Source organism: Melospiza georgiana, chromosome 4 (genome assembly GCF_028018845.1).
Source record: "Melospiza georgiana isolate bMelGeo1 chromosome 4, bMelGeo1.pri, whole genome shotgun sequence".
NCBI lineage: Eukaryota > Metazoa > Chordata > Aves > Passeriformes > Passerellidae > Melospiza > Melospiza georgiana.
Window position 1 is genome coordinate 62,813,289 of NC_080433.1, and position 25,350 is coordinate 62,838,638.

Below are 25,350 nucleotides of genomic sequence, written 5' to 3' on the forward strand. Positions count from 1 at the left end.
TCACTTAAAATGTAAAGCCTGAACAGGAGAACCCAGAATGGGAAGTTTTACTACCGATTGCTGTATAAGTGACGTTCCATCTCATGTTAAATTTAAGATTTATTTTCAGATATTAAGTCAACAGTCTCCTGTAAACACATCTTCCTCAATAACTCTTCTTAATCCTTTAAGTACTTTAGGGCTTGCAGTTAAAAACATCATATGATAAAAAGACAGCTTGAACCCCATCTTTCACGTACAGCTTTCTTTTGACAACTACAAAACCTGTTTTCTTGCAATTAAAGCAATGTTCAACTAAAATACAGTACCTGGTTTATGGTTTTTACATAATAATTGAATAAAAAACTACAGAATAGAACTGTTTACATCTTTTTTTTTCTTTTTTTTTTTGCCATTCTATTAAAACAAATGACTGAGCTTTTTAAAGTTCATTTACAATTATGGATTAAAACCTACATAATTTTGTATAATTTGACGAGACAGGCTATCTCTAGTGTGAACTTTTAAAAAACATATATACAATATCTGGCCTGAAGTACTATGAATAAGGCACATGTAGACATATTGAAAGCTGAAAAAAATGAATCTAAAATTTGGAATTATAGTCACTGATTAGATGTCATACATGGCCCCTACTGGAGCAATTTAAAAATCCAAGTTATAGATATTAATATCCAGTGAGCAACAATAGATTTAGTCTAGCAGTTTGTTCATTAGTTTCAATACTGGAAGTATATTAAAGGAAGATTCACTTTCAAAAAGATAAGCTTTTCAAAGTGTTCAATCATTAACCTTGACTGACTAAAGTTGTTGCTTTCATTGGATGTATTGAACAATCTCTCTGAAGGAACAATGCTTGGTGGACAACCCAAGAACCTGACAGCCAATTTTGACAGTACTGGCCAAGATGACTTTTTAAAGTTCCAGTAAGTTAGAGGATCACAGTTATGCTCAAGCACTTCTTCCTCCAAATAAGAAAGCACCATTTCCTCTGGTAACTTTGCTCTCTCTTTCAGGTCTTTTGTTTTCTTCATGTCACCCATGAGTGACCAGAGATTATCTTCCCCATAAGAATTTGTAGATGGTGAACCTATATCACATCCATTGGAAACAGGTTTATCATCATCTGAGGTAGAACTCATTATTTCCAGCTCCCTGATTAAGTCTTGTTTATATTGTTCAGCCTCCTCTTCTGTAAATAACGATGTTTTATACCGGGGATCCAGAAGTGTAGCAAAAATGTACCTTGGATCATGAAGCGTGGAGGACAATCTGCTCACCATAGCTTCTTTCAAAGATTTCAGCATAGTATCTATGCCCATAGTTTCCTCAAAAAGCATTTCTATTTTCCTGTTAAGTATATGAATCATTGGAATCACTTGGCTGAGAGTCGACATGTGTGTACTCATCTCCCTACTTGCAGCTTCGAAAGGTTTGAGAGCGTGACACACTGACTGCATGACTTCCCACTGATCACAACTTATCAGCTCCCGGAAGCTGCACTCTATTGACATTTCATCAATTGCTCTTTTCTGTTCAATAAGGCGTTCAAGCATATGGAATGATGTATTCCACTTGGATGGAACATCTTGTATTAGCTGATGCTGAGGCAACTCATACTCTTTTTGCAGCTCAGCTAACTTCTCTTTTGCTTTTGCTGACCGATGGACGCGTTCACAGATCTTCCTTGCAATACTAAGCAAATTCTGAACCATTCTCTGGCTTTTAATAGCCTCATTTACAATTACATTAACAGTGTGACTAAAACATTGTACACTAGAGTGATCACCTTCATTTAAAGTTTTCTCTATGCTCTGATTATCAGTAACAGTAATCCCAATCTGAAGTCCAACTGAAGTAATCCACGTTTCCCACCAGTATTCTAGCTGCTTTTGAATACTGATTCCATTGTAGTCGCAGTCGATCTGTGATACATTTAATAGTGCTGAACAATGGTAATCCTCACACTGTGGTCGAAATGAAGACTCAAATGTTACCCAGTGAGCAGTCAGGGTTAGATATTCTCGTGTTTGGTTGCTCATCCATATTCCAGATGTAAAATGGATCACTCCACTTTCAGCTTCTTTAAGATGTGAAATAATTATTTGTTTTACGTTATCATACATATCTGGAATTGCTGTCCTAGAAAAGTAAGATGGAGAAGGTAAAGAATACTGAGGTTGCAAATATTCAAGCAGCCTGTTAAAGCCAATGTTGTCTACAAAAGAATATGGCTGAAGGTCAAGTGCAATCATTTCGGCTACAAGACTTGTGATTTTTTTGGCAACTGGATGAGAGTCACAAAACTTTTCATTGGTTTCATCAAAATTTGAAGATCCTAGTAATTCTGTGCGGAGTGGCATGTGATTATCCGTAGATGAGGATAACTCTGGCTCTGGGACATCAGTTTTCAATACATTGTTATGGAACCGCTGCAAATGTCTTAGAAGGCAACTCGTGCCTAGGTTTGTTGGCTTTTTCCCCCTACTTATTATACGTCCACAGTGTGTACATATTACTTTTGTTGAATCTGCAGAACAAATTGAAAAGTGATTCCACAGTTTTGAGGTCTTCTTACTATTAACAGGAAATATAATTTGATTATCATGTGTAACCATTGTAGGCAAGTCAGTCAACTTTGAGGATGAACATTCTGCAGAGGCCAAAGTGGCATAAGGTGAATTTGCCAAACTCACATCGAGAAAGCTCTTTTGGTTTCCAATTACATCAGGATGGCGTCTATATAGGTGTCTCATTAAGCAGCTTGTGCCCACATCTCCTTTCTTACCACGACTTATCATACAACTGCAGTATCTACATACTGCTTTTAGACTGTCTGCAGGTGAGAGTGAAAAGTGGTGCCAGACTTCTGACTTAAGCCTTTTCATAATCCTTTTATTTTGCTGAAACACAGCAGTAGGTTCAAATATTAGTGGACCTAATCCCTCACACTGTTTTTCAGGAGATGAAACAAAGGAGACTTCCCCTATATCATCAGAAGATGACAGCATTGAGTCTTCCACTAGAGTATCTCCAGAAGTGAGATTAGTATGGATCTCCTCGGAGATTCTGTCTGGAGAAGAGGAAACAGAAGTTGGTTCTTTCATTAGTTTTCCAGGAGAGGATGACATAGAATTCAGATCACTGTCTGATGGTAGTAAAGAAGGCAAGAGAGTAGGAGGTGCAGTGTAGAGAGGTGGTATGCTGGTACCACCTCCATTCTCTTGCAGGACAATGGAACGATGGGCTCTCCACATGTGTCTTATTAAACAACTCGTTCCTAGGTCTTTTCCATTTTTTCCTCTACTGAATTCATTCATGCAGTGGATGCAAACAGCTTTAGAATTATCTAGAGGTGACAAATAGAAGTGTTTCCAGACAGCGGATCTCCTTCTAGAACCTGATGCACTCTTTGGAATTACAACTGTTTTTTCTGCTACATTCTCAACAGTATCATCATATTGGTTGTTGGCTTGCTGTGGAGATGAACCAACCATGGCTTCTTCTTTGCTGCACTTTTCAGAGACTGAGAGGTCTGATATTTCTTCAGAAGAAACAACAGAAACAGATTCCTCAATTATTCGATCTGGAGATGGTATTTTAGAAGCCATTTTCTTGACCAGTTTTATGGGGGATAACATGGAACTGAGATCTCCAACATCTGCAGACTGAGGTGGCAGCAATAATGTAGATGAAGAAAAGGAAGATATACCTGGCATAGTTCCATTTTCTTGAATTAGTACAGTGGGATGTGCTCTCCTCACGTGTCTCATGAGACAACTTGTACTCAGGTCCTTTTCATTTTTACCCCTGCTAAATTCTTTCATACAGTACATACATATTGCTTTAGTGCTATCTCTAGGAGATATAAAAAAATGGTTCCAAGCAGGTGACTTTTTTCTGGAGCTTATGTTTCTGCTAGAAAGGAGGCTTTGTGTCACAGCTTCCATTGCTACATCATACAGCGTATTACTATACTGAGAAAAAAGAGATCCATAATCATCTTCATTTTCTGTAGACAAATATTTGCCAGAGTTGTTTGTAATGAAGTTCTTTTCTTTGTCTTCCTGTTCATCACTACTGTCTGCATGTTTGAAATCATCTTGTTCTGTCTTTATATCCGTTCTTTCAAGAGTACAGTTAATGCTGTTGTCTTCTTGCTCTACTTTCAAGTTATTGATTTTACCCAATACAAAAGTATCATCCATTCCGGGGAAATCTGCTTTACTCATGTCCATGGATGACAAATTCTTGCCAAGACTTCATTTATTAATAAATATAGACAATTTAAAAGATTATTTAAAATTTGATTAAAATTATGTATCTTGTATACTGAATGTAAAACAAAATGTGTGCATATGTTAAAATAATCTCTGGTTTATGAATTCCGTGTTGTGCATAAGCAAATATAATTAGTGATGAAAATGCATTTAAAAATTATAGACTTAATTAATGGAATCCCATTTTTTTTCCCAGGATCAGGACATTTCAGGTCATAGATGAATGTTCTCAAAGACAGCTACTGCTAAATGCTTCATGTTGTAGATATAATCCTAAAAATGGATGTTCTATTTTCTTGTCGAAGAAAGCCATTCTGTTCATCTTGATTGGGCAACTGAGATTCTTTTACACCATCTACAAAAAAAACAAAAACAAAACAGAAGACAAAGTTGACTAAGGCACATTAAAGAACTACAGTAAAAGTGACATTAAAGCAGGCACTAGGTATTCTGCATGTTTTGATTTTTTTTCTCTTTTGAGATAAAAACAATTCAATGTACTATTGAAAAAAAAAAAAGGAAAAAGTCCAACATTTATTCGATACATTTATTGTGGGAAAATATGTGTCTGCATATGCAGCTTTGGTTCACCTTTGACAAAAAGAGTCCAAGCATCACTTTCATATTTTCTCACACATACCTGTGCCTATCCTACATTATCATTCAACCACTGCACGCACACATACATCAAACTACACACACACACACACACACACACACACACATATCTAAACCCAAATACTGCATAGGTGTCTATATCTACTGATATATATGAACACAAGCAGGCATTTAATTATGTTAACACAGAAATATCTCCTTAAAACCAAATGTTGTAACACAGTCCTGAACATGTGAGCCCACCATTACTGACAGCAGTCTTTAAAAAGAAAACAAGTAACTTCTGTAAGGTTGTTCAGCATTGTCACACTAATCATTCTGCTTCTGACCATAGTCACACATTTGTGTTCATGCCACAACACTGCCAGACAACAATATGCTATAGAAACAAGCTACTTTTAAAGTTTCCTGATTAAAAACTAACAAGTTTAATTCAGGACAACGGAGCTGTATAAATGCCATACAGACAGAGGTCTTCCAAAAGTGTAGCAACATCACTCAGAAGCCAAGACACACAGAGCTGCATATGCTGGTGCCTAGTGCAGCACTGCCAGCTCAAGTCCCTCACATGCCCAGAGGTTGCACTAGAAAGCCCCTTTACAACAAGACAGCTAATTTCAGTTGTGAGGTAAGATTATTCACTACCAATTCTAGTACAAAGAGTAGGTTTTTGACGTTGCATATAAAGTTGCCTACAAAAGGGCAACAGTAGCCTCAAAAACTGGAACAGAGTAGTCCCTCACAAATATGAAGAAGCTGTCTGCATTTATCAGTCACTTTTTTTTCCACCGAACTATATTAGAATTTTAAATTTTGCCAAACCCTTTCTCATTTATTCTTCTGTGTCATTAATGCAGCTATTGATGCCTTCATTCAAGATAACAAACATTTCTGGCCATCACATTGGTGATGCTACACTATGCACTGCAATTTTTGCAAACTAAATGTTATGGAACTCTGTCTCCACAGCTGAAGCCAAAACAGAATTTTAAATTATTTTAAACATTTTCCACAACTTTTATGTGTTCCTACAACACAGGCAGAATTGGGGTGATTCTTGGGGTGTCTTGTGTAGGGCTAGGAGTTGGACTTGATAATCCTCATGGGTCCCTTCCAAATCAGCATATTCTATGATTTCAGCAAAGGTAAAATGAGCCACAGCCACAAAACACATTAAAAAGGCTGTTTTTCACACTGACATTTCCCCTTTGTATCAAGATCAATGTCATATTAGCTTTGTAACCTATTTTAACTAATTTTTCTCTGAAGTTTGTTAGCAAGAGAAACTAGAAACATTCACTTTCTGTGGATTTCTGATGTATGGAAAGCCTATCATTGTGATAACTTCCTTTTTTTTTCCAGTGCAAGGGAAGAGGCAGGGAAAAGGGGGGGCAATGGTCTTACGGCAGCTGTTTTAAGAGAAGGGAGATGAAGCAGTCAGAACACGCTAACAGGTAGGGAGCAATTCTACTTTTCTTTCTGTGCGAGTTTTAGTACTTGTGCCTTTCTTTCTTATTCTCAGGGAAAAAAATATCTGTTCTCAGTACCAAAAGATATGAAGGTTGAGCATGAAAAATAATGAAGGGAAAGACTTGAAGAAAAACCTTAGATTTCTAAAAGAAATTTACATTACACAGGACTTTCCTTTGGCTTGTGAAATCACGTCAGAGAACAATTCTGGCAGCCAGACTAAATTTACATGACTCGACATAAAATTGAATGAAACAGAAATTAGTGATCACACACATACTGATGATTTGGGACGTATGTGGAACTGGGACAAGAGACAGAGTGTAACAGTCAACTTTTTAAAACAGCAATCAATTCAAGAGGATTTTTTTGTTTCATCTTTACTTTGATCTAATCTGTGAATTTGGAGCTTGTACTGCAAACAGGAAAAGCAAGAAAATATAATAAGATGTTGTGACTTAAGATCACAGAATAGAAAGGCTCGCAAGCAAGTGGCTTGATGCAGAGCTTACAGAACATAAATTATGTATGGAGTGCCAAGTTACAGTAAGGACATGACAGATTCCTAGCTAGATACACACAAAATAAAAGTATATATCCACTGGCATTGGGTTCTAATGAAGCTGTGTGCAATTTCTTTGACTCAAAACAGGTAATCACATCTTTATCCTGTGATTCCTGTAATTTCTTAACAACGAAAATCCAATTCTAGGCTTTAAACAGAAAAATCTGCAGAACCGATTTAACTGTCCCTGTCCTGATAAGCAGTTACTGCTTAACACAGCGAAGCTTAAAGTAGCTGTGATGGGAAGATTTGAAAACCTGATAAATAACACCAGTTGCAAACTTTATAACCAAGCTTAACTAGATTGACATTCATTAACAACACATTGCCGGTGGTTAAGTTCTTAATCATTATCAGCCATTATCACTACATATTCAAACACTTAGGCCCTAATCACCTTATCCTAAATTAGCTTTGAGTACACAATACCACTGAGCTGATGCCATGCAGTTAAATACTGATGGCTGTGGTCCTTGACAGTCTTAGTTACTGAGGTAGAGGTAAAGAGGGGAGGGAGCTGTTGGGACTCTGAAGCAGGAACCACGGTGATAGACTTCTTTCTTCTGTATGTCTCCCTGCTGTCACTGTCTTTTTAATAGTCATACTCTCCTCCACCAAAAAATGTGGGAAGCAATCTCATCTGCTCCTGACCCTATTATCTTCATTTCTTTAGGACAAAAAAATTGTTCTTGGTCCACCAGAAATCTTTCCTGATTATTCTGTATCCTTGGTTTCTGATTGCAATTTTTACTGCTTGAATTGTTGATTCACATGGTTTTTGTCCTCCTTTGACCAATTAAACCTAGGTCTCCCTTTGCAGCTACATGTTATTTCCATATATATGCTTAGCTGTGAAAATGCCTGCAGGCTGTTAACAGAGTTATGCGATTAGCAGTGTTAAAAAGCACTTACAGATAGTGGTCAGTTACACTATTTTAGTGTACTTATGACAATGTAAGACAAGAAAAAAATATTTATATCTTGTCTACTCTATGGCTGTTATTGGTCTCTGGCTACATAGTATTTATTTTTCTAGACCTTGTTGCTGCCTTCTAGAAATGAGCAGAAATAGCTGAGATTAGAGGAGACAATCACTTCCTGGGAAATCCCCAAAGCTGAATGCCCCTTAGAAAATTCTGAATGTATTTTTTTTCCATTTTCTTTCAAACATCTAAGAATTATTTTTTTTGCTTTGAGAACTGGCCAAATGGCAGAGCTCAGAGGGCTGCAATCAGCAGAGCAGTCTGGTTAGAGGAAACCTAACTAGAACCAACCTGAAACACAGGAGGGACCATCTGAAAACAATGAAAAACTTTTCTTTTGACAGTGACAGAGCATTGGAAGTGGCTGCCCAGAGAGGTTTTGGAGGCTCCTTTGGAGATATTCAAAACCAGACTGGACAAAGATCTTGTCCAACCTGCTCCAGGTGAACCTCCTTTAGCAGGGAAGTTGGAGTAGATTACCTCCAGAGGTGCCTTCCAACCCCCATCATTCTTTGATTCTGTTATGGTGTTACATCATGTAAAATTCAGTAAAGCTCCTTCCCTTCAAACACGCTTGCATGTCCAACTGAAAGATTCTTTAGAATACAGTCTGAAAGATTCTTTAGAATACAATCTGTATTCTTTAGAATACAGAAACATAAGGATGTTTTTCATCTCCTCCTCCCATGCCAACTCTATTCAAGAGTCAGTCTCTTTTAATAAGGAACAAAAAAGGATGTTTTAAAATTTTATAGTTGCCTAGAAGGAAGTATGAATTTGACTATGACCACGTTTACATAGCTTACTTACACTCGGACCCAAGCTACTCAAAATTAAGGACTGCTGCTAAACAAACAGGATATTCAAGAAGGAAAATGTTTTCAAGGGTACAAAAAGCTATAGGCAGTTAGCTCAAAGTGATTTATGCTTTCACAATGAGATACAGAGACATTCTGCAACAAAACAATCTTCAAAGAAAATAAACACAACTAAAGAACAACTATCTACTCAAATGCACTACACTGGACTATTAGCTCCTGAGCAGTAGTTTGCTGTGGTAAGAAGCCTATACCACATTTTATAGGATTTTCCATTCAAAATGGGATTACTGAAAGCGTGCAGTGGTTGACAAGAAATGTCTGGAGAACGTGACTGATCCCAAGTGCCACAACAAACTGCCATGACCAGAAGAAATCAGTGCTGAAGGAAGGAGGCAAAAAGTGAAACACTGTTTCAGAATTGCAGAGACATACATTAACACACGGAGAAGTATGAAAAGTATGCAAGAACACCAAACCATAAGCTGATTATTTTTTGTAAAGCAGAGAGTGGCCTGTAAGTTTCAAACCATTTTAGATTGAATAGTCAGGCAATAATCATGAACTTGATTATATCACAGAATCCTGATGGAAATAATGGTCTAGAAAAAATTGTTTAAAACAAAAAAAATTTACATTATTATTGAAGAGCGTGTAGTGTAAATACAAAGACACACTTGCAAAATGCAAGGACAGTTTTTTCAAAAAAGATGTGAAATGTGAAGACAGTGAAACTAAAAGCATTTACTAGTTTGAAAAAAAAATCAAAAGTAGTGACAGATTTTGGGCATAAGATCTACAAAAAACTCATTAACAGCAATTTGCACAAATGGATGTCAGTTTTATAATAGCATTAATCTTGTTTATTTTTGGAAATGTACAAGCATCATTAGAAATACCTCAGAGCAAGCAATAAGAAATACATACTTTAAGAAATTATTTGCTTCAAGTGCAATGGCAGGTGCTTTGCTAATAAAGGAATATTTGCTAAAGCAAAATAATCAAACAAAACAGAAACACACACACAAAAAAAACCCTTCAAGAATCCAGAGAATACACATCCAAAATCATAAACAAATCAGCAGAATATATTCATATAAATGTATAGTCCAGATGAACCTTACTGCTTTTCAAAGTTTTAAGTCCCTTGAAGAAGGAAAACTAAAACCAGTGCATTTTATCTATAGAAATTTCCTATGATAAAACATCAGTACTAGCTCACCTGTATGAAACTAGAGAGATTTGCAAGATACTGATCATTAAAAAAGCAGAATTAGAAATGCAAAACTGGCATGTCAGTCACACTGAAACAAGGTGGGTCCTAGTCTCAAGGCTCACAGAAGCTCACAGGAATTGGCACAGATGTACAAACATGAACTAGAGGTATGCAACAGTTTAATCTTGAATAAAGTACAGAAAGCCAGGCTTAATAGAAGACACAAGTCATTCTGGACTTCATGGGAAGCATGATTTGTAGAGAACTGCTGGAAGAGAAAAGCATTACTTTTAAGTCACCTGAAAGGCAGGTCTTATGAAAACCAGTAACTGTTGTGGTTTTACAAAGGTTTTCTCTCTAACCTGTAAAACAACCTCTCACATCCACAACCCCAAATGCTCTATCTGGACTCAAAGGAATGAAGTGTGGAAACAGCACAACCATAATTGAACACTGCTCCTTGTTGGCATGAACAGTCTTCTGTGAGCTCCCCCGTGCACTCATGCTACTTGTAAGGACACGACTCAGAGACCTCTGATTTGCTGAGGTATAAAGATCACTCGTGTCCCTTCATGTTACTGGAAAACTCAGGGCTTGGTGTAAGCTGGGGCCTAAATCAGTCATTGCAGGCAGAGAAAAAAACAAGGTGTATAACAGTATAACAAGGTGTATAACAAGGTACATAACAGTCACCATTACACTCTGAGTACTCAACTCTAATTACAAATGGAGGAATTTAGCTGAAGCAGAGACTAAAAAGATAAAAACAGACACTAAATCTAAACATTCCCCTCTTCCTTGCCTCTTGCCCCACAAAACATCAAATAATTTTATGGTGAACACAAATGATTTTAAGCAGTAAAACAAATCTTCTAGGGCCAAGTTATACTTTTCTGGTTTAGTGGACTCTTCTCTACGTTTTCTATTTTCCCCACCATCTCTAAATTAATAATACCTCAGGAAGGTAGCAGCTCAGAAGCGAAAATTTTAGTCATTTGACTATTGTTAAATGGACAGCGTTGAGTTAAAATGAAACCAGCATACAGAAGACACTGGACGAACTCAAACTCCTCAAATTTAGCTTCTTACTCTTGAAAGATGTTTTTATTTGTACAGCTGTTTTCTTCTCTTGTTGCTGTAAACATGGGAAGTCAATGGGATGCTGTTTACTAATAATTTTCAAATAGTCCCTGAAACCTCAGAAAAGATTCAAAACTAAAAGATCCAGCTTTGTACAAGTATCACAACTCAAACTCTAAATCATCTTGCAACACAGTGTGCATGCCAGCTCTGCCTGCGCAAAACTACACTGGCTCATACTCCAATGTGTAAAAAGGTTGAAAATAAATCATGACAATGGTAAAACTGAAGACAAACAATATGATTTCCAAATTAACATAATTTAAAAAAAATACTTTGGAACGGAGAAAAAGTGGAAATGAAGATGTATTTTTTAAAACAATATTTATTTAAAAGAAGATCCAGTTCTTTATTCAGTCCTTACACTCACATATCTTCAATCATAAAACTTCTTAAAATAATTGAGATGCTTTTAAAATATGGTACATTACTATTACACAATATTATACATTTCATAATAATTAAAGTGTGATAGAAATAAGGATGTTCAAGCTAGCATATATATTATTTACATCGAGCGGACAGTTCTGGTATCCCTGTTTAGTGCTGTAGCAGGATGCTCTGCTTGGAATGCTCTGAACCAACTGGAACAATGTCTTTTGCAAACCTACAAGTGGTAAATGAAGAAGGGAGCACCATGCTGCTTGTGGTGCTGAATAACGCTGAGACCAGCCTGACTCATCAGTCCCAAAGCTAAACATCCTGATAGTGAGATGAAGGTGTGGTAGATCTGTTCCTGGATAAACGAACAAACAAGTGATACTACTGATAACTTGTCCAAAGCTGCTGAGCTGACACAGATGGAGACTTCTGACCTGACATCTTACCATCATCAGTCACTGTATAATATAAAAGTTCAGTCGCAATTTTTAATGCAGGGTTTTCTGACATAAGCCTTCTTGGAGTGTATGTATGGAGATTCTTCCCCTAAACAGGTAATATCCCTCTAGGTTACTCCTCTTACTCCTTGAGGCTGAGCTAAAGAGACTTGCCCAAGGTCATTGTTATGGGTGAGTAACATCAATCTACTTAATCGTTTTGCCAGCTTTGTTACAACTGCTTCAGTACAGCTGCTTCACAGTGCACTATAATAGTTGTTACAGTTCCTGCACTGTGTAGGAAATAATTCTGTAAATTATTTATATCTAATCATTAGCATAATACATCATATATATTTATACAAATATATATGGTTTGCCATCCTTAATCCTGCAGGACAAATTTGCAGAAGGTTCAATCACACCTCTGTGATCCTTTACACAAAACCCGTTGAAAATTCTGGGGCTAGACCGGATCCAGGCACACCCTGGCTCCTGTCTGAGGAGGAGTTTGGAAAGCATGGAGGTCCCTCCTGCACCCTGTGACCCCACAGGAGGGCTTCTTCAACAAACTTTGAAGCTCCCATTCAGCTCAATGGGTTTTGTAAACAAGCTCAGTACTCAAATGTTTTATCAGACTCAGTGATGCAGGCTCACTGCACAGCATGTGTAAGAATAAAGCAGGTGTCTGACACAGGCTACTGAGCCAAAGCTCAACCTTATTTCTGCAGAAATCAATCTTCATCACTTATCTGCCAATGTATTAAGCATATATCTATTTGAAGCATCATACTCCACCACCTGGACTTAAGTAACACTCTTAAACATATTAAAGCCCATAGCACAGAAATCCCCATTCCACACGGTTTTGAGCAGCATTTATCTTAAAAGTAAAATAAAAATGTAAAGCTACAACAACAAAACAATAACCCTGGTCAAAACAATATTACTCCAAACTTTTAGTAAGAAAACTAAGAAGAATGTTGCATTACCACCACACATAACGTTATGTATCACTGGAATTAGTAGAACTATTCACACCTACAACCACCTGATAAGCCTTTAATTGTTGCTATTTTTTTTCCTTAGTGCACTAAAAATACCATCAGATCTCAAATGGGGCTATATCCCTTCTCATGTCCTTTACTAACTTCCCATTGCAGCACTCTGTAATGAAGGACAAAAAAACCCCCAGGTTCTACACATGCTAATAATTTGTCCCAGCTTCTACTAAGAAATTACTCATAAAAATCAGATCTATCACACTAAGCAAATCATGTCAACATTTGTCTAGGATCCAAACTGTCTCAAGTGTTGAAGTGTTACTTCTCATTATCAGGCATGCAATACTTGCAGGATATGTTTCTGAGCTATTGTTCACACCTACCAAATGTCAGATCTTTCATTTGTTAAAATGCCAATGTTTTAAGCAATAGTTTCATGAAAACTTTAAGCAGTATTTTCCCAAGCCTTACTCATCAGTTCAATGTTGTTACAGCAAATTATACATTTATTTTGATATTTTTATCCTTTATAATTTTGAAAAATATCATATGCTGATATGATGGGGAAAATCTTAATGTTACAAGAAATAAGCTGTTTTTCTTAAGGAAAAAAAATTGGGTTTTTTTACACAGCTGAAGCATGTATTGTTTGGTTTAGAGCATTTTTAGAGCAGGACATCAAAGCTGCTTTTAGTATCACATGCTGTACAATTTGGGGCTGACAGGAGACAAATGAAGGTTGCAGTAACACAGCACAAGGGTAAAATAGAGAAGATAAAAATAAGAACAGAGTAGGAAAGATGCATCAGTATTACCACAGAACAGGAAAAGCACACAACCAAAACAGCAGTAACAACAAGTAAGTCAGAAAAGAATGAAAGGCAAAAGACTAAAGATTTATTCCACATTGCTAGAGAGCACAGCCTGCTTTCAGAAAAGCATCAGAAAATTCAAAGCAAAGCTCCTCTAACATCTCTCCTCTCCAAGTGACCAATTCTCTGCTCAGCCCATTAGACTCTTCTCTTTCTCCTCTCATGCAGCCCAAGCTGACCAAGTAAAAGGGACAGGATTAGGATAAGTGATTTTTGTACTGACTACCTTCCTAGCTTGCAACACAATAAAAACCATACACTTTTGTGGGTTTTATTCTTGTTAAATATCTATCTTTAAATCCACTAAGAGTGAAAATCCAAGCACTTTAAGGATTATTACAGTAAGAAACAAGGCACTTGTGAAGAGAAAAGCTGAATAGGCAGGATGATGAAAAACAAAAAAAAAAAAGCAGTTAGGAGAGACACACCATGTTTTGGGTAGTCTGTTTTCTTGCAACTCTTGCTGAAAATATCCATGTAAGTAGAAAGTAGAAAAAGACCTCGCAGAATGCAAACTGAGTCCTTTGCAGAATATCTTACATTAACTTGTTACAACTAGAATTTTTCTGATCTACAAAATGGAACTATTCGGAACTGTTAAACTGCTAAGACTACCATGCAGCAGGATTTATTTTCATGCTAAAGTCTGAATATGTCTGTTTTTAAAACTTCTCATAGCTACCAATCAACCAAATTCTGTGCTCACATTGATGTCAATTAGTTCTATGCCCTCACATAAGTTTCAACAATGCTATTGAGAGGCTTTCCATGATCTATATAAATAATATCTGTATATGTGTAACATGATATAATACAATGCTTGTATTAAAACATTTATATCCTGGAATGCTTGTGAACTTAAAGGAAGGTTAGAAAGAAAATGCAATTCATAGTACCCAAAACCACAAAAACATATTTTCAAGGGTATGAACAGTATTAGTATGAATAGTATGAACAGTGTGAACAGAACTTCAGAGGGATTTTTTTAAACCTAACCTTATTCTTTCTTTTGTCACAAAACTTTATTTCAAGTCAGAAGACACCTAATATGGAAAAGAAAAATTCCTTTGGAAAAACATTTCTAACTGAGGGTACCTTCTTTCTTCCTCATTGTAATAAACTGAAGAAGCATGTCTAGATTTTTTCTGAAGTAAGGAAAAGATCATCTCTTTACTAAATATACTAAATAAAATAGAAAACAACTTTCACAATACTATCCAAGGTAATTAAGAGCTCAGAAACACTCAGTTTCACCACCCTGCCAATGACTACAAGAACTGTAACAAAAAGCAAGAGGTAACCTTTAAAACCAAGCTTCCATATCACATGCAGGCATAAGGCACATGCCCACAATAGGGGAGAACATCTTATGCCTCTCTCAAGTATTTTTTGTCATTCTGTATTTTCTAAGTAAACTGTACATTCATCAGTAGCATCTGACAGTTTCACCTGAAATCACAGTTTAAAAAAACCAATTATCAGATCTCTCTCCCTCTCAAAACAAACCTTCCTATTCATGGAACAGGGGAGAGGGAGGGAGAAATGAGTGTGCACACCTCTGTATTCACTTGTCAACCAGCCTGTTCCTAGCCTCCATGACAAGAGGTATTGTCCTTGTAACCTCTTTCAGAGATATATTCTCTTTGTCTTCTTCAAGGTAAGGTGAGATTTTGCAAAGACTTAACTGACTCAGACAACCAAGCTAAGGGAAGCCAACACTGTTTCCAGCAGCACCACACTGAGCACTACCAGGAAGTACACTCTCCACCCCGAGACAAATAGCTCCAATAGCTTCTTCTCCCAAAAAAAATGATTTATTGAAGAACCATCCTACTGCCATAGACAGATCTTAATTTGACCGAATAAGGTTTTACTCAAGCAGCAAAAAATACAAGAAATTTTAAATTAGGAATAAAGCTTTTTGTAGTACTTATTCTAACCAGTGCAGTTCATAAACTTTAATTAATGCAATGCAACTTGATTTTTAAGTAAAGTTTAACACACTACACGAGTGTCCTATTCAGAGCAGGATCCACAACACTGTTAGTACAAGAAAAGGTAAAGAAATGGATAACCCATTCACTTTATTTCTATTATTATAATTATTTTAATAATCCTAATCTTTTCTGAGGAATAGAAAAAGGAAATAAAAACATTTAGAGAAAACGATGAGGAATCTTCCTCTTCTTTATGAGCATCATTGTATTTCCTGTCATAAATGGATTATGGTCTTCCCACAGTTCAGTAAGCCACTGAAGACAACTCAAAATCACTAAAAAAGGAAATGAGCAAAACCTCAATTTCTCCTGTTTCCCAGTACCAAAGCAAGGTTGCTGCTGACAGCACAATCTGCACACTGTTTAGCTCCCTGAAAGCTGACCCACTCTTCCCACTGTCTCAGCAGCTCTTAGTGCAAGTCACAGCAAGTGACAACCTCCCATGAAACGAGTTTTACATTCTTGTCTTTCAGTTGTTTTTTATTTTCTTCCCATCTGTACATACGCTCCCATATCATGCTTATCATGCTTCCACCTTTGATTAAGAATAAATAAGGGGAACCACAGAGTAAAAAAACCACAAAAATTATATGATTGCCATGAGCTATGCCACATTTTAGCACTGGGATTTGCAGTCTCAAATCTTATATTAAGAAAAGTTGTTGTGAGCTAGGAGCCAGTAGTTGGGTGTGAGACAAACAGGGAGCAGTGTCCACACTGCTTTGTTCTCTCCCAGGGCACTAGCACTACTAGATCCCTTTAAACAGCAATTAGATTTTCTTCAATGATCTAAACTGCACATAAAAATTACTGTATAGCATATGCACTGAAAGATGAATTCTTACAGTGGATGCTGGAGGACTTAGAAAGGTAACATTGCTGACCTACCAAAATTTAAAATTTTAACAGTAAAGGTAACATCTGAATATCAGAGTCTTTGTTCTCAGGATACTGCAGCTCTAGATAAGTATCTGTTTTTAGGGTACCCACTGTCAAGACAGTGCTGCTTTAATCAGAGATTAAGAAAGAACCTATCAGAACACTGAGCTTGCAGTCAACAATTATTTCATATAGGACTATAAATGAAGAAATAGTTCTTGAAGGTACAAAGAGCAGATACTCATTTTCATTCGACAGGTAGTACTAAGGTGGATTATTTTCATGGGAGTCATTTAACCTTGAAAGTCACAATGGAAAGGCACTTTAAGTATAATACACTACAGTGCTTGACATCATATAATGAAACTGTGCAAAGCATTCGGTGACCTTGAGATGAGTGTATTAGAATACAGCAGTAACTACATGGAGAGTGAACTTTTGGATATTCTGGAAAAAAAACATTGTCCCTTTTGTCAGATTTCTTTACAGTGGTCTAAAACTGGCCTGGGAGGCTGGTACAAACAACAACTACTCTCTCCTGCTCTTCAGCTCTCCTCTGTGTTTGGAAAGCACTAGCTGCTCATTTTTACTTGGACTGATGAAGAACAATCCACAGGCAGATTCAGTATGTAACAAAATCTCCCACTTCTTCTGTATATGTCACCTAAGAAAAGTTTCCTTCAAGCAATGAATCTGAATCATACTTTTAATTTTCTCTTCCTACAGAGACCAGAGTTTTAGAGGGAAAGGCTGTGAAAGTTGGGGTTGCTCAGAAGAGAAAGCTCCAGCGACTAGATTTTCAGGAAGAGGAGTTTGTAAGAAGGATGGGGAGAAACTCTTTAGTAGGGTCTTTAATAACAGGAAAAGAGATATGGTTTTAAATGAAAAGAGGGTAGAGTCAAACTAGATATAAGGAACAGATTTTTTACAATGAGGATGGTTAAATGCTGGAAGAGGTTTTCCAGAGATGCAGTAGATTCCCCATCTCTGGCAACACTCAAGGCCAGGTTGGATGGGACTCAGAGTGATATGGTCTAGTTGGAGATGTCCCTTCTCATGGCAAGGGGTTGGACTAGGTGGTCTTTAGAGGTCCCCTGTTCTGATTCTATGACCCCAACAAGACTTCCAAGCTCAACATTTTCTCCAACTTAAAACATTTTGTCCATCTCTTGCTTGCATGTATGTTAACCAGTAATACAGATGGTTTAAAAATTGAACTATTTTATTCAGGGCACAGAGAGGATGGGATAAGAAATGAATACAAAGTTCTGAAACACTATGCAAGAACAACATTTATTGTTACTCCACATACAAATGCTTATCTTCACAAGGACAATTTTTTCTTTATGGCATCTTACTCAGGAATCTCAGGCTTCAAAAAAATCTTTATTCAGAAACTCAAACAGAATATATAATGTTTTAATATTTTCAGATGAAATCCCTAGAAGAAAATATTAAAACTAACTCGCTCAGTGGAGACATAAAATCCGATTAAGACGCCGGTAATTTGAGTACAGCATGAATGCAGCATCTAAGTTATCTCCCCTTTTGAAACGGTGTAATTCAGGGTAAGGATGTATATATGCCAGCTGATACCACAGAGTAAGAGATGCCCCATAAATCATAAAATAGTTACTATTTCTGTACCACTCTAAAGATATCCAGGCTTCCAAACTTAATTTTTAAGGCTCAGGCACTCATACAAACCTCCTGCTGAATTATTAAGCTCCATACAAGTCACTGCACAGGCATACAATTATTCATTGCCTTTTTCAATTGTCTTCCTTTAAATTAATAAAAATAATGATACAAGACCCAAAACAAACAAGCTGCTCACTAGTTTATTGAGAAAAACAAACAAACTTACACATCTGTTCCACTGCAGGCAGGCGGCTTCATGTGAGGTTAAATACTTGCTACTCAAACTTAATGAGATGATTGTATCTAAGGAAAAGAAGAAAGTAATTACTTTTATTATTTTTTAAACACATTAACTGTCACAGTGGCGACTCATGGGATGTTTCAAATTTCTCTTCAGATGACAGCTCCAGGAGCTGCACTTACATGAACTCACCTTTTTTTCAAATCTCTAGCCCTCACAGCTATCAAGAAAAATGAGACATTATCACTTCTAGAGCTCCAAAGCAAAATAAAAATTAAAAACATAATAAAAACTCCTCAGATGATTGCTAAGACAAAATTTAAAAGTAAAATTTTTGTATTTATTTTAGCACTACTCCATTTTTTAATGCTCATGCGGAATGAAACAGAGTTTACATTACATGCAAGATTTCAAAGGAGCTTGCTGGCACCGTTCCATGCACTACAGGATTCACCTTGTTGCACCTTCTCTTCCTAAGCTAAACATATTGCTTATACACTGCACCAACCACGTGTATGAATCAACATGCAACAGCACAGAATCAACACAAGATTATCACTCCCCACGTATGAGAAAGGAGCGATTGCAAGTGGAGCACATAAGATCACGTATTTTGACTTAGCAACTAAACAGACCAAAGCAGTCTATTGCAGGACACCTTTTCTGAGTTTTGCAACTTCAGTCCCACTGATCTCATCAATGTACAGACATGAGTGCCATAGTGCAGAGGCCCCAGTACACTGAAAAAACCCAACCCAACAAACCAAGAAAACATTTTGCCACCTTAGAAAATCCATAATCGACAAGCATTCTCTCTGATATTACAGTGATTACTCTTCTTAACCAGACTGAGATGTTTAACACTACATAAATATACACACACACACATGCATATATATATCCACATTTAGGGTTTTTTTCTTCAGGAAGGAGATTACCTCTCAGAGGGCAAACAGTCCTGATGACTGGCTTAGTGTGCCTTATGAAACGAACTAGGTGTCACTTCTCTTACTGACATTTTTTACTTAAAAACACTCTTATAGTGTCTCTTAAGCAATTGAACACCTCCAGAGCTGTGCTGCTGGCTAATTTGACTGTTGAGATCCTGTAGCTATCCCTATTACAGCAACATTTAAATAATGTATGCAGAGGGGAAGGTGCCAGCCCAGGAGACACAGACCCACCGGGGGCACGGTGCTCAGCCGAGCAGTTAGGGAACTCTCCTCAGATGTGGATTAAGCTCCTCAGGCAAAGCAGGGAAATGAACCTGGCTCTCCCACATTCCTTGCAAGTGCCAGAGCCATCAGACTACAGGCAAAATAAAGTACAAATATGCATCTTTATGCTCCCTGATGTCTTCAAAAAATACCAGAACCCCTCAACTCTTCCATTTTCCCCCTCTCTAATTTGTTAAAGATGACTACAGTTTCAAGCCCAGCCAAACATTTTGTTCAATTCAAATTAATGTTTGGGTTTTCTTGATTGCTTATATTTTGTGAGAAGAATAACAAAGGAAAAGTAATTTTTTCTGGATCACAGATTATTTAGAGGCAGACACTGATTCAGCATATAGAATTACAGCAACAGGTAAGCAGCATAACTACTGAAAAGCCACTTAACCTATTTGGAGTAAAACAGGCACAAATTCTTTGATCATTGTCACATGAGAGAAATACATTATTAAATATCTTGTCCCATGTATTTTGCAAATAATTGCAAAAAAGTATTGCTAAAATGTTTAACTGTTAAAAATTCTATTTTCAGCCTTGATTTCCAAGCTAATGAGTAAACCCCAGAACTGGCTTTTATACTAAATATACAGAAATTCTGAACAGTCACTGAAAAAATTACTTTAACACATCACAGGAAAAACGTATCTGTAGGACACCAGTGAATGCAAACTAGAAGAAAAAAAAAAACCCCAAAAATCCAACAACCTTTCACACAGCTGTAACAAAAAAACTAGTAACCTTCTAAACCTTCAGAAAGGGATTGTCCAACCCTACAAGTTTTTAAACAACAAAGGGGGAAGGGAAAGAGCTGAGAGATGGAAAGGACGCAACCGCACAGTAATTGCTAAAGAGAGCACACAGGTTGTGAGTTTACATAAAGATTATAGTAATATAATAATATTTCTTATGTCAACATCCACTGAAAACCAGTCTTAGACTATAGAAAATACTCATAACCTCACCTTCCAATATGTTGTTCAATATAAAAAAAAATCACTATGTATCCTGAATCATCATACTGGAATGAAAAGAAGGGCCTTAAAAACCAAGTTATTTCCCTGTTGTTGCTTTAACAGCCAATCATATTGAGTTCTATCTCATCACAAAAATACAACAAACCAAACAACCAAACCACAACCCCAAACCTAAACCAATACTACCATGATTAAACTATATATCACACTAATTTGGGACAGAATTCCTTTGCTTCAGCAAACAAACAAAGAAACAAAAAAACCCTGAAACCAAACCAAACAAACAAACACACAAAAAATTATGATAAAAGCTTTAGTTTTTCTTACTTCTTGACCTGAGAGCTTTAAACTCTAGATTTCATTTGAAAGCTACCATTAGGCCACATATAAATTTTTCATTAACTGGCTGAAATGAAACAATTCCATAGCTGTAAATTGACCAGTACTAAGGATGCCAGTAACAAATACAAAATAAAATAGTCAAGGATGTGCAGAAAACAAGGCACATCTGTCATATAAGAACTCTTTCTTTGTGAAGTCTTTTTTGAAAGTATACACTACAACAGGTAGCACTATGTAAATTACATTAACTTATGTTGATACCACTAAAATACAGATCGTCCCTGCTTCAGAAAAAATGTCAGTCACGACGAGTTAAACACTCTGCTCCATACAGTGCAAAATTCCCCACGAAACTATCTATAATATTCTTTTCTATATAAAACTAAGCCAATACACATGTATCTTCATGTTATTTACATATGGCTGATTATTTTAAGTGCTCATTACAGGGGCAACCACACAGCAAATCATGCTCCCTTTGAAGATTAAACTCTTTTAAAATTAAAAGCAAGCTGCAAAAAAACAGGATTTACAAACCCCCCCTGTAAATATTCTTCACTGTGAATGGCAATAAAATGCAGCAAGCTGTTGGGAAATACAACATGTACATTCTTTAATTCAAACTTCCTCAGAGGAAAAAAAAAATCTCTCAGAAGTTAATGTATTTAGGAGTCTAAAAATGAAAAGAGAACAAATTCCAAGAAAAAGGGAGAAGCAGACAGAAAGATCCAGCAGGCTCAAAGGCTACTTCCTTCTATAATACCCAGTTGTTGAAAGTATTTGATAGGATATTCTACTTTAGTGGATGGACAGTTTTAAAAAACATATAAAACTCTGTTGCCCTGCTGTATTTTCCAAGGCCCTGTTATAAGTCTTAGTGATGTGCTAATACTTATTGAAGAAGACCCCCTCTGCACTAACCACCTGTGACACTGGCTGTTCTGCAAACACAGCTTCTTGCTCTGGACATTTACTGTCTCAGTACAAAATCAGCCATAGCAAGGGGAAGCAGTAGATAGAGAGGCTGCAGCAGACAAGGTAACAGAAAGTCAGCAAACCTTACTCTAAGCTCATCACCTGTCCAGCCTTCTGCTGTTCTACACTTTGCCTCTCACATTATCAATGAGGATGCTGTACCTGTTACAATTTTGCCTTATACTGACCTCACCAATGAGTGGTTTGGCTGCTTAAAGAAACACTCTCAAAGGTACTGGCAAAAGCAGGGTTTAATATAGATATGTGAAAATGCAACTTTACAGAGTTCAATGGCAAGGTTCACTCTGCTACTTACTACACAAACTAAAGAATGCAAAGGAAGATCAAATAAGAAGCAATTTGGAATGATTTACACAAAAGCAGTAAGACTGCAAAGGATATGGGGTGGAAAGATAAGGGTGCAGAAGGATTTAGCAGCACTTAATACTTGAGTACTTTGACAATTACAAAGTGGTTTGATAATTTTCACAACAACTATAACAATGACTTAACTATGGATTCAAAATATTAACATTGGTACCACAATCATTTCACATACACAGAGGTAAATGGTGTATACACCTATTTATATGTACATAAAGGCTAATATGAAAAATTCCTTTTGAATTCACTACAATATGTCAAATCCCTTTGCATTTCCCAACAGGCAATGGTTGCATCTTGAGGAACATGGAGATGGAGGGAGAGGGGCTGACAGTCCTTGAGTACCACAAACTTAAGGATTTGTGAGCTCTGGGAGGTGCTGGTCCAGGCAAGCCCAAACAACATCACAGGATTGCTGTTTAGAGGGTCAGAGGATGACTGACTTTGGCCATCAGTAACCCTCCTTCCCGACCATAAATCCAGTCAGTAACTAGTGAGCTTTTCTCCCCAAAGTGCAGTAACAATGGTACGGTTCCACTCGGGCTACAGCCAGGTAAATGGTTTACCAAGGCTACAAGAGGTAATTGCTTATCCTTTGTTTCCCACCTTCATCATGCCAGAGCTCCTGGTGTGATCAGGGAGTGCCCTGCAGCCCAACTGGTACAGTCAAGGGACACTTCACCACTCAGCTGGTTTGGTCAGGGCTCACCAGGAGCTTCCAAGAAGGCAGAGTAGTCACAAGGATGGGAGTGTTACACCACAAGAAGTAAAAGAGTTATTGTTATGTAACAGTACAAATGTTTAGAAAACTTTTATCCGAGATGCTTAGTTTAGATACTTCATTTTACTTATTCTCAATCAATTCTTACATTTGACTGCTCTAGAGAACTCCAATGGAATAAATTCCTCAACATCTGTCAAAGCTGCAATGTACTACAACATAAAGTACCAAAGGAGACACACATCCAACTGTACAAAAACTGTCAGTACCTTGCCTGTTGGTCTTATACCTAGTGGACAGCACCCAAATTTCTTAAAGTACACAAAAGAATTTCTTTTGTTTTGAACACATGTTTTTTTTCCTCTGCAAAACCAGTCTCCACAGTGAATAATAACGAGACTGCCCTTGCCCAGTATTTGCACAAACACAGGCATCCTAGCAGCAGCACAGTATTTTGGGGATAGTTGATAAAGTCTTCCAGACTTCACTGCCCCCAGTATGTAAGCCACTAATGTCCTCTCAAGGGTGCATGCCTGCTCTTAAAGTGAAACACTGCATTAGTGGAGATAACCTTTAGAAGAAAAGTGCTGTGCTCATGCTCTTGAAAAGCAACACAGATACACATGTATAGCGGGCCATAAAGACAACAACATGTAAGGGAAGTCTGGAAAGTACATTCATATTATGGGGGCTTGAAATACTTTATTTGCTTAGTATTACAGGTGTAGCATGACAGCTCATGCTAAATTACTGAAATTTCCCTAAGGACCCCCCCCCCCCAGAAACAGGACTGCTTCTAACACATAAGCAAAATAGAGAAAGGTCTCTACACTGCAAAGCCTAACTCTACCAAACTTAGCAATGATAAACAGAATCACCATTAATGCAAGACTCGTCAACCTTTCAGCACAATAATACATGTTTTTATACTTTTAGTAGGCTGTATATGCAGCAGACAACTTTAAGTGCATCGGACACCCTGAGAACTCCAGTAAGCATTCTAACACAAGCTCTCCAACATCAGCAGCTGTCTCAGTGTAGATCTAGACTCTGCAAAAGACATTTTTAAGCAAAAATTACCACGCCCCAAGCAGAAAACGAGAGCAGCACTGCATGAAAGCTAAATTCTGCACTTTTCCGAGACACCATTCTTGAGCGACTGTGCCCAGGAGGGATGGCTGGAACTTCACCGCACACACACAAGCACAAGACGCGGTGCTCACACCGCGGCCGAAGCCGCTGGCGGGCGCCTGTCCACCTCGTGTCCTGTTTCTCGGGGGGGAAAGGCTTTTTAGGAATTCCCGGGCTTTCCGGTCCCGGCACCCGTGTCGGCAGCCCGTACCCGAGGCGGTCTCCGGTCCCGGGCTCGCACCCTGAGGAGGGGGACGGGTTCTGCACGCTGTTGCTGCCCGGGCAATCCTGGGTCGGGATGGCAGCGGCCACATGGTCAGCGCTGCCTCCCGGGCCCGGCTCCTGCGGCCCCGCCAGGTGGGCGCGGGCGCTCAGCGCCGCCGGGTCCCGCCGCCCCGGCCCGGCCCGGCCCGCGCACAGCCCGGGGGTTCGAGGCGCTCCCGGCGCCGCGGCGGACACCCCTCCTCGGGCGGGGGGCGGCGGGGTCTGCCGGGCGGCCCGGGACGACACCGAACCCCCGGGCACCAGCGACCTCCGTTCACCGGGCCGTCCGGGCCCCCTGCGGGGCCCCGCAGACAATAGAGCCGGCACCGCGGGCCTGGTTCCCGGCTTCCTGCACTACCCCGCCGCCACACGCCCCCTCCCCGGCCTAGCGGCGCTGTCCCGCGGGCGTTCCCGGGAGGGACAAGGCGCCGCCGGGCCCGGGACGCAGGTCCCGAGCCGCGCAAGGCACCGAGGCCGCCGAGGCCAAACGCGGAGGTGGCGGGCACGGGAGGGGGAGGGGGGGTGCGGGACCAGAGAGCCGTACCGCCCTGCCCGGCGCCCTCCCGGTGGCGGAACAGTGCCACTCACCTCCCCGGGCGGCCGCCGCGGGGGAAACCGGAGGTCGCCGCTGCCGCCGCCCGGCCGGGCCCGAAGGAGTTAAGAGGAAGGGCCGGGCGGGCCCGTCCCATTCATTACCCGGCGCTTTGTCTCCGCCGCCGCCGCGGCGCTGAGCAGCTGCCCCGGCTCGGCCGCCGCGGGCGCGGGGCGCAGGCGCGGGGGGCGGC

General features: G+C 38.8%; 1 protein-coding gene across 2 annotated transcripts; it reads right to left on the reverse strand.

Annotated features, from left to right (window-relative positions):
- Positions 1 to 163: 163 nt before the first annotated feature.
- On the reverse strand, positions 164 to 25,257 carry ZBED4 (zinc finger BED-type containing 4). 2 transcript variants are annotated; one of them, XM_058023607.1, is made up of 3 exons: positions 25,154 to 25,257; positions 18,528 to 18,604; positions 164 to 4,635 (listed from the first exon to the last, which is right to left on the reverse strand). In XM_058023607.1, exon 3 carries the CDS (start codon positions 4,236 to 4,238, stop codon positions 720 to 722), a length of 3,519 nt encoding a protein of 1,172 aa, XP_057879590.1. In that variant the 5' UTR covers positions 4,239 to 4,635; positions 18,528 to 18,604; positions 25,154 to 25,257; the 3' UTR covers positions 164 to 719. The 2 variants fall into 2 exon arrangements, with proteins under 2 accessions (XP_057879590.1, XP_057879591.1); XM_058023608.1 differs by lacking the exon at positions 18,528 to 18,604.
- Positions 25,258 to 25,350: the final 93 nt, after the last annotated feature.